The 9,350-nt window shown below is 50.2% G+C and overlaps 1 protein-coding gene across 1 annotated transcript in view; it reads left to right on the top strand.

The window, feature by feature from the left end:
• The first annotated feature begins 6,567 nt into the window (after positions 1-6,567).
• LOC144149307 (calpain-A-like) overlaps positions 6,568-9,350 on the top strand; it is a 114,522-nt gene continuing 111,739 nt past the window's right edge. Inside the window, exon 1 of the mRNA XM_077680876.1 lies at positions 6,568-7,593. Within this exon, the coding sequence (XP_077537002.1) occupies positions 7,519-7,593 (75 nt within the window). The 5' untranslated portion in view covers positions 6,568-7,518. The remainder of the gene's footprint in view (positions 7,594-9,350) is intronic.

Here is a 9,350-nt window from a genome sequence, read left to right as displayed (position 1 = left end):
AATGTTAGAATGAAGCCGACAGGAAAGGAGGCAGTGTGGGGGCGCGGATAGATCTTTTTCTTTTTTACCCGCCGCGGTGGCTCAGTGGCTAAGGCGTTGCGCTGCTGAGCACAAGGTCGCGGGTTCGATTCCCGGCCGCGGCGGCCGCTTTTCTGATGGAGGCGAAAAGCAAAAACGCCCGTGTGTACGAGATTTCGGCGGACGTTAAAGATTCCCAGGTGGTCAAAATTAATCCGGAGCCCTCCACTACGGCGCGCCTCATCGCCTGCGTTGCGTCGGCGCGTTAAACCCCCACAATCAATAAATCAATCAGATCTTTTTCTTTTAGTAGATGCATACTAACGAAATTGTATGCAGCTTTATAGTGAGTACCACGCAAAAAGAGAGACAGAGGGGAGAGAGTAAAAAAGCGACCACCCCGTGGTCTATTCTTTGGCGCAATGCGGTCACTTGAGTAAAGCTTAGGGCCACATTAGTGAGCTTTGTTGTGGTAGTGACCCGGAATGAATAGCCGTAGGTTGTACAATGACGCGAAAATTTGATGACACTTCATTGGTCGTTACTTTAGGCTGAAAGAGGTTGCAAGCTACGCTTTATTCTCTGTATAACTGGCATGGCGACGGATAAGACGGACAGACAGAAGAGCTATATACAGACGACACAAGAGCATGTGCTTTCTGACTCGTGTGTGCGTCTTCTGCCTGTCCAACGTGTTATATATAGGGTTCTTAGTTTTGTGGTAAGACCAATTGTCCCTGAAAAAAAAAGTCGTCCGTTTAAAAAATACTTAGCGTATGTCACAATGTCACATCCGTGAATTCTTTCCCCTTTCCCCTTTCCCCTCTCTCTCTCTCTCTCTCTCTCTCTGTTCTGGTTCATCCATGTTTTCTTTTCCAAGCACGTATAGTTGTGTCATGCAGCCGTCTTCGGGTCGTCCGCGAACATGTGATATCCGACGGCAGCAAAAACCAAATGCGAAGAAACCGCCAAAGTAGTCTAGCATTCGGTTTGTCTCAAACGTCTGAATGCGTCAGTACGCGGGGAAAATAGTGGTTAGGGAAGAGGTAAGTGTATCCGAAGCCACATTATGATTTGCATACTAACCCTCCCCTACCCCTTCGACATCTCATTTTAGCCTTTGATAGGAACAAAAAAAAACTCCCAAGCATTTCCCCGAGGGTGAACATGGTTAAGTGCGAATGCACGGGGTGATGCTATGAAAGGGAGTAAAGTTAAAATCCGTTGGCATTCGCCCGTGAGCGCGCGCGAGCCGACCCACGGAGGTCTGGCAGTTTATCGCTGCATATATAGGGGGGTACGCCGCGCCGAGCGCGCCGAGCCAGGTGGCTGAGAGAGGAGGCGAGCGCAAGGGGAGAGGGACAGCGGCGCACGGCAGCTGCAGCCGAGCGAGGGGGAGAGGAGAGAGTGTGATGTCACGGTGGAGAGAGAGGCGCGCGGCAGCTGCTGGGGAGAGGAGGCGCGCTGTGACGTCATACCATGACGTCACGGCGCGAGGAGCGGTGCGGGGAGCGGCGCGCACCCGCGCAGCCGCGGCGAGGAGGCGGAGCGAGCGCGGTCACGTGGTGAAGTGACGTCACCGCGCCGTTGCTACCGACGCTCCTCTCCGCTCCATGCCGTTGCTATGGAGAGGAGGACTGCGGACGCCGCCGCCGCCGCCGCCGGCGGTGGAAGGTTTGGGGTCGCTTATAAAGTGCATTCGCACTTAAAAAAAAAACCTGTAGATGTCATGTAGGTGTCCAAAGTACTGTTCGGTTGGTCTGAGGACAAACAAAGGTACCAAAGGCATCATAGTGAAATCATTTTGGTGGAAACATTTACTTGGTATGACACCAAATGCGTTGTTTTACGAGCTTTTATTAGCAAACTCTGCGGATTGCTTTCCGTCGGTGTTTTCGCGCACTGCGCAAAATTGACAATTTTTTGGCCAACAACTCCCTCAAAAAAAAAAAAGTTCTTGCGTTTTTGCAGCCGCCCCTTTCCATAGGGACGATATCCCGTGCAAGCCGGGTGAGCTTCCCAAGCGTTGTAGTCCCACACAAGGGCCGAACGCCAGGCCGGGAAGTCGCTTGTACCTATTTTGCCGGTAGGTGCCCGGCGCCACCAAGGCACACGAATGCACATGGTGCCTTCCACAGCCACGGTGGAAGCTCAACTCGCAACCGCCTGTGGCAGGACATGCCGCCAGACTCCTTCACCCCCGGCAATGTCCCAACGAGTCATGACGGCCGGGGGCCCCGCCAGGTGGACAAGGGTCAGGGGCCCCTCGCCGACTCGCTGTTCCTGCCGTTACGCTTCTCCATACGAATCTAGCTTCGCTGGGGTGTAAGCTTAGTTTGGGTTCTAGAACAGTCCCTGTAAGCTTGAGTGTGCGTGCCAAGCAGTTCATGTTAAGGATTGTCCCCATGTCTGCGCGCTGGGTTTAAACCAAACGAATCACTCTGGTGCAGTCTGTCCGATGATTCGCTTTAAAAGAATTCCTTGCTACTCTGGGCGAACGCATCTTAGCGAATAAGCATGCTAAAATTCATTGTCTTCATCAGTAGCAGCATCCAGTTGCTGTGTACTGCAAGACAGAGGTCTCTCCAATAGACTTCCAAATGCGCTCGTATCCTGCGTCTTCCGCATCCATTATTTGCTCCCTAATTAGCGCACGCGTACTGCTCTCCGCCAATTTTTCTGTCTACCTACTTCTCACTGCGTCCCCCAGGCTGCGTTTTCTCGAGTGGCCAACATGTAGTCAGTCCATCCGTATTGACACGCCCGGCCCAACTCCGCTTCCATATTTGAGCCCTATCTTCTGCATGGATGTTTCCCTAACTTACGTTCTCGTCTCCTATCCCTAAGCGTCACTTATACCATCCTCGTTTATACAGCTCTGAGCCGATCTAACTTCTCTTTCAAAGAAATTTAAATGTGCGCGCTTGAAATTAGCGTAGCTCACATGATTGTGCCTTCAGCGGCGTGTGCAGTGCATATCGCCAGTAGCGAATCTAAACTGACCTCTCGAGGTCAGTTGTCATGAAGGGCGGCAGGCTTTGGAGCATGGCCAAATGGGAGGATGACACGCTCCGTTAGCTCGGCAGTGTTAGTTTCGAAGGGAAGGGGGAAGGGGGGCGGCTGCCCCTCCTCCCTCTGCTTTTCCGTCATTAGATATCTGTCAGCGCAAATGGCACTGCAGATGCACTGCCTTGAACTCGCATGGCAGCGAGCCAACGCGCACAATTGGCCTTTCGTTTCCCAGTTTTTTTGGGGCCGTTTCTACAAATGTATTGTTTCCCATAGCGGCTCCATGGCGTGCGGGAGAGGTCGTCGCTTCCCGTAACCGGGGTAACGGAGAGCCTTGAATCCGGTGGTCGATCGCGGCGCTGTGTCACGGGGTCGCCTTAGTCATCCGACAGCGCGCGAGTTGTGGGATGTACACACACACAACAAAGGTTCAACGGCCTTCCTCCCTTTCGAATACGCTTGCTCCACGTGGAGAAGAAGTATCGATTTTTTTATGCGTAGGAGAGAAGGAGGGGAAGACGAGGAGCCGTTGCCCGCATTTCTTCATGATCGACCACGTGCTCGAGCGTAGACGTATACAGGGGGTGTGTGACCGCGGCTCAGAGTAGTAGTGCACCAGCCACTTTGTATTAGGGGCGAAGCCCCTTAGGGGCTAGGGCTGTTGGCGTCTCCTGTCGTCGTCGTACTCGTCGTCTGAGGTAGTCACGGTACTAGAACATCGGGAAACTCGTTTACACCTCGCGCTGCAGTGCAACGCGTGCTGAAGAAACACCGGGACACTTGTTTACGCCTCTCGCTAGAGAGCTTCGTGCTTCAAAGACACGCGGCTTTTACAGCACCTTTACTCCCCAACGGTTGCATCTCCGTTGGCAAAAACGCCAAGGCGCCAAGAATCCACTTATGCCACTGCATGCATCCCCCTCCCCAGGGTTCGCGTTAGTGGAGATGGCCCGGGATTGTTTTTTTTTTCCTTAGGCTTCGGGCTTTGGAGGATGCATTAAAGTCGAATTGGAATGCACTTATAGCCTAACGGGGACAGTATACAGAGGCTGTCGTAAAATCAGTAATTTTGTGAATCTGGGAGTGAAGGACACATTTACTTTCCAGCCAAAAAAAAAAGTTGTTTATTTTGCCCTGCGTGCGCTCTCCGTCAGCAAAAAAAAAAGTGTTTGGTCTTTTTTGTAAATTTGATAGCTATGACAGCATGCTCGTGCACTTCTTTCCATGTAACGGTTGTCGTGTCGCTTGGCCGGAAGTTTGCATTTTGTTCGAGACAATTTTTTACAAGTTTGCTTTATCAGGTAACAATGCTAAAGGCAATTAAATGCCTGACCGTACGAAGCTTTGCGACGGCCCGTAACGCATAATAGCACATCAAACAAATGTAACTGGCAGAACAAAACTTAATTCTCAGATAACAGAGCTATTTTTGGGAAGAGAACTTTTAAACTTATGAAACAATAGTCGTATGAGTTAGGAAATTGTATACAAGAAAAAACGTTTTCAAGAACATTTAGATAACGACTTGCAAAATAAAAGGCACAATATTTTCCTGCGATTGCATGAGAAATAATGCAACATATTGCGTTTACAAGAGAAGTAAGCTAAATAATCGCCCAATGTAATGTATTCAGAGAGAGAGAGAGAGAGAGAAAATAAACTGTTCAGTTTGCCAACTGTGTTGCTTAATCGGAATAATTTTTTCTTGTTTTGGTTTTAGACCTATGCAGCGAAGTAGCATTTTGATGCAGACCAAACAATGTAGGCCATTGATTCAAGAGTCCCGGTATTTTATTAATATAATGGTTGATCACCGTAAGTTGTTCTAACCCGAGTTTTCACTATCAGTTCGTTTCTTAATTCATTGAGATTTTTTTGTGTGTGTGATATTATTCATTCTTAATAAATCGATGTCTGTTTTGTATTGGAGACAAATTTCTAATTCCAACTTATAATCCCGCAATTTGCTCATTTTTAACGTTCTATAGTACTTCGTAAAGTAAGGCATACAACTTTATCGATGCACAACGTTTTCAACCGCCCACAGAGATCTTTTTTATACATCCAAAGCATGATTTAAATTTGCGTCGTCGTCGACCACACCAAAGAGTAGAAACTTAACCTGGAATGCAAAATAAATTTGTCGTTTTATTACCGTCGGAACACGCAAGCCCCTACTGCCCGAGTTACGTTCTTTAGCAGCGAGTCAAAGCGCGAATTGATTCTGTTGTTTCTTCGTTAAGTGTTTGATTTTTCCTTTTTTTTTTTTTTTGCGGGCTTTACTTCTACATGCCGACACAGAGCGTCGCGGAACAGGTTGTTTTCTTTTTTTTTTTCTTTCCCGATCGTTCCCCTCGACAACACTTCTTCGTAGAATGTAAACACATTCTGTTTTTGGTGAGATCGAGCCCGCAAAGACAATATAACAGAGTACAACGGAATAAATCGGTTGTGCATGTCTTTCATTTCATTCGTTTCGTTTCATATCATTCGATTTCATTTAATTTTTTAAAAAATTCTTTTACTATTTCGGGTCGTTTACTTTTCTTTACTATTAGTTTGTGCTATTCATTCCTTCTATTTAATTCATTCAAGTCGTTCATAAATTCATTCAGTTCATTCATTCGCTGCTCAATTCATGTATTCTTTGAATTCATTCGTCATTCTTTCATTCAGCAGTGCAGTCATTCAATTCATGTTAGTGTTGCCGTTCCTGTTACCTTTTTTGTTCTTGCCGGCGGGTGTCGCACGCATCACAATAGCAGTTTTTTTATTAGTGGTTTTTATATTTTTATATAATTATACATTTAGTTATATGTATTTTTAGATGTTTAGATATGTTTATACTATTATTGGCAGCCTTTAGACGGCAATCGGAGCGCTGAAGAGCGCGAACATGGCCTTCTTTGCGCTCCTTTATACTTCTCTCGCAGCAGTACGGCGCTGTATGCATGTTGCTATCGTTTCTTGTTGAAAGAAGGCGTTGTAAACATTACCACATCTTAGTTACATAACATCACAGAAAGCTATTTCGTTTAATGCTCTTTCGTCCAAATGCATGGTTCTCCGTTTCTGAGACATTGTCAGTTTCGTGTTCCTCCGTGCGGCATTGTTTTGTGATTTTAAGGGCGCGAGACTGTATTGGATGTATTAACCACATTCTACAGACAAAAATAAGACCGTAGCGATACCGCGGAGCCTGAAGACGGCTCGCGAAGACATTCCCTTCGCCCTTGCTTGAAGGCGACCGTGAGTGTTGTGGTCGCCTTGGGCGCGCCCGTGGTCTCTCTTTCTCGCGCAACGGGGGGGCAGCTGGTCTCCCGCGGATATCGGTCAAGTGCTGGATAACGCGCCGGGCCACGTGACTCAAGGCAGGGATGAGGAGAAGAGAGAGGCTGGATCAAGGAGGAGGAGGAGGAGGGATTCGGAGAGGGTGATTCCGAGAAAACGCCGCGGCGTGGGATGGTGGGGGGGGGGACGAAAACATCCATGTGGCGTCGCCAGCATCGCCGGCGGCGTCCTGCTGCGTGCGGTCTGCGGCGCGACCGGTGGTGGTGGCTGCGGCGTCGCAATTCGACTGGCGTCGTCGAACCGTCGAACGTCGAGCGACAGACGACGCGGGAAGCACACCACTTGTTGAGTGCTCGCCTGTAGCGCTGGTTTGCGCGCGCGCGCACGGATCGACGCCGCCGCATGCGCGCATATGTTGCGTGAGTCGGCCCTGACACACTGTCGACCGCCGCCGCCGCCGCTCTAAGGAAACCCACCTGGCCGCTCGCGAAACAACCCCGGCTTCGCCGCGCGCATTCTTTCGTGACACTGGATCTTTTGGCCGGCACTGCGCGCGCGAACTCGGGAACAACGCTGTGAGCGTGTTGTGTGTGTAGGAACGGCCCGTGTTCTCCAGCCCCGCGGACTCGAGCGCACCGCCGGCTGCTTCTCGCGTGCTGTCCCCCGTCGTCTATTTTTAAAAGCCACGCCCGGCAGAGACTAAGCGCCGGCTCCGCTTCGCGCGTTCGCTGCGGCTTCCTGGTTCGTCTCCAAGGTCGGGCCTCTCGCGGCAGTCGCTTCGATTCGCCGCCGAGTTTCTTCGACCCGGCCCGTGCTGGACACCTGAGTGTTGTTGTGTGTTACCGTGTATACCGGGCGCAGGTGCGTCGCACGTGTGCGTCCCCGCCTCGACGTCGCTTCTATTCAGGCGCGCGCGGTGACCAACGTCGGCGACGGCCTCCTTCGCCGGCCGCTTGTGCGAACCGCTTTGAACGCCTCGTCGCGTGTATCGTGAGTGGTGGGTGGTGCGGGCGAAGTGTCGTCGAAACGCTGGCGTCCACCTGCGCCGGTGTCGTGCTCGACGGTCCAGACCCCACGTGAGACGATTGACACGCCGGCTGGGTTTTGTGAAAGCAAGCCGCCGCCCGTTCGGATTTCGCCGGTTCGTCGCCAGCAGCGCGTCGTCGTCGTCGTCACGCCAACCAAGGTCCGGCCGTCGTCATGGGCCTCGGAGTCAACGCGGAGACACGGCGCCTGTCGTGGAACACGTGGAGCTCTAAATCGCCGATCTATAAAGTGAGCTTTACTCGGTAGCTTGTTTCGAAACTGCGTAGGCGAATATTCGACAAAGATTTCGATACGCCTCCTTTCTGTGGGTGGTGTACCTAAGTAGCGGAGTAAACAATACAAGCCGCATACACACACACACAAAAAAAAACAGAAAAAGAAACATCACATTCTGTCTCAAGCACCATTCGTTACTCATTCATACCACGTGGCGTGAAATCTGCTTTGTTACGCAGCTGCAGAGGCAAATTTTGGGCAAAGCATCCTGTTTGCATTTTGCAAAAAACCTAGAATACTGTCTAATGGATGTTAAGCCCCTGACCGGCTGGGGTTGCGTTCTCAATGCCGAACGTCGTGGTTTCGGATGGCGGCAACAGCTTCTCTGGAAAATCGGAAGTCGCATACTGTCTCGGGTGATGTCGCAAGAGTCGTAGTTCCGTTCTCAGGTCCGTCGCACTCCCACGTCAACGGTCTCATGACACCCGAAACCCCGTCTACTTATCCTTCCATACCCACCCTGTCCGCTATAGCACCTTCTTATCTAAGCAAAAACGGCCGCGTGTGTTCGACATTTCGGCGCACGTTAAAGATCCCCAGGTGGTTAAACTTAGTCCGGAGCCCTTCACTACGTCGCTCCTCATCGCCCGTGTAGCGTCGGCGCACTAAACCTCATAATCAATCAAACATTTTTATCTACACACGTCTGCTCAAAAACTCACATCCCCACGCACTGACTCTCACTCGTGCACTAGTGTTTCAATTTCAGTGTATTCACTCACAGCGTACATGGGCAGATGCGTGAAGAAGAAAAACCGCTCAGACCAGCTTGAAATACCCACGGCCCCGATATATAGTAGACATGTCAGCTTGGGAATTGTTATGGTCGTGGTGATGAAATACTCCAGGACCCGATATACAGGGTGTTCCAACTGGCATGCACCAACGTTAAAAAAAGAAAACCTATGCATAACATTTCCAGTACAGTAGAGTAGCGGTTAGTAATTTTTCGTTAATTATATTTGAGTAATTAATTGCAATGATTTATTTAACTCGAGAAATACCGTCCCATTCATTACAGTGTCAATGAGGCACTCTAGGCACCCACGAGGAGCATCTAACTGCGGTATTTTCAGCGACGTACTAATTGCGTACTCATTTATTCCGACTGACGAATAAACCCCGCGAAATATGAAAATTACCTCGTGACGGCGCTCCCACCAGCATCATAAAGCAGCGCCCTCGAATAAGCTGATCGAAAGCAATTGCTTTGCGTACGTGTCAGACGCCCGGAGAGACAGCGCATCACTTTGATAATGGCATGGAAGGGGCATCAACAGCAAGTTTCGCGGAGCGCGTGTTGCAGATAAGGCAGAAACTCGGTCGCGATTTCTTCGTTTTCTTTTCTCTATTTCATTCTGGCTAACTCGGAGGGAGCCTGTTCGAGGGAGCTGGTTTATAGTGCAGGCAGAAGCGCCGTCACGTGGTATTCTTCATATTTCGCGCGGTTTCTTCATCAGTCAGAATAAATGAGTACGCAATTGGTACGTCGCTGAAAATACCGCAGCTGAGCACGAGGTCGCGGGTACGATTCCCGGCCGCGGCGGCCGCTTTTCTGATGGAGGCGAAAAGCAAAAACGCCCGTGTGTACGGGATTTCGGCGCACGTTAAAGATCCCCAGGTGATAAAAATTAATCGGGAGCCGTCCACAACGGCGCGCCTCATCGCCTGCGTTGTGTCGGCTCGTTAAACCCTACAATCAAACAATC

This window comes from Haemaphysalis longicornis, unplaced genomic scaffold (assembly GCF_048455015.1).
Source record: "Haemaphysalis longicornis isolate Haplotype H1 unplaced genomic scaffold, Haemaphysalis longicornis Haplotype H1 scaffold_8, whole genome shotgun sequence".
Classification (NCBI taxonomy): domain Eukaryota; kingdom Metazoa; phylum Arthropoda; class Arachnida; order Ixodida; family Ixodidae; genus Haemaphysalis; species Haemaphysalis longicornis.
This window is presented reverse-complemented; position numbering and strand designations above follow the sequence as displayed.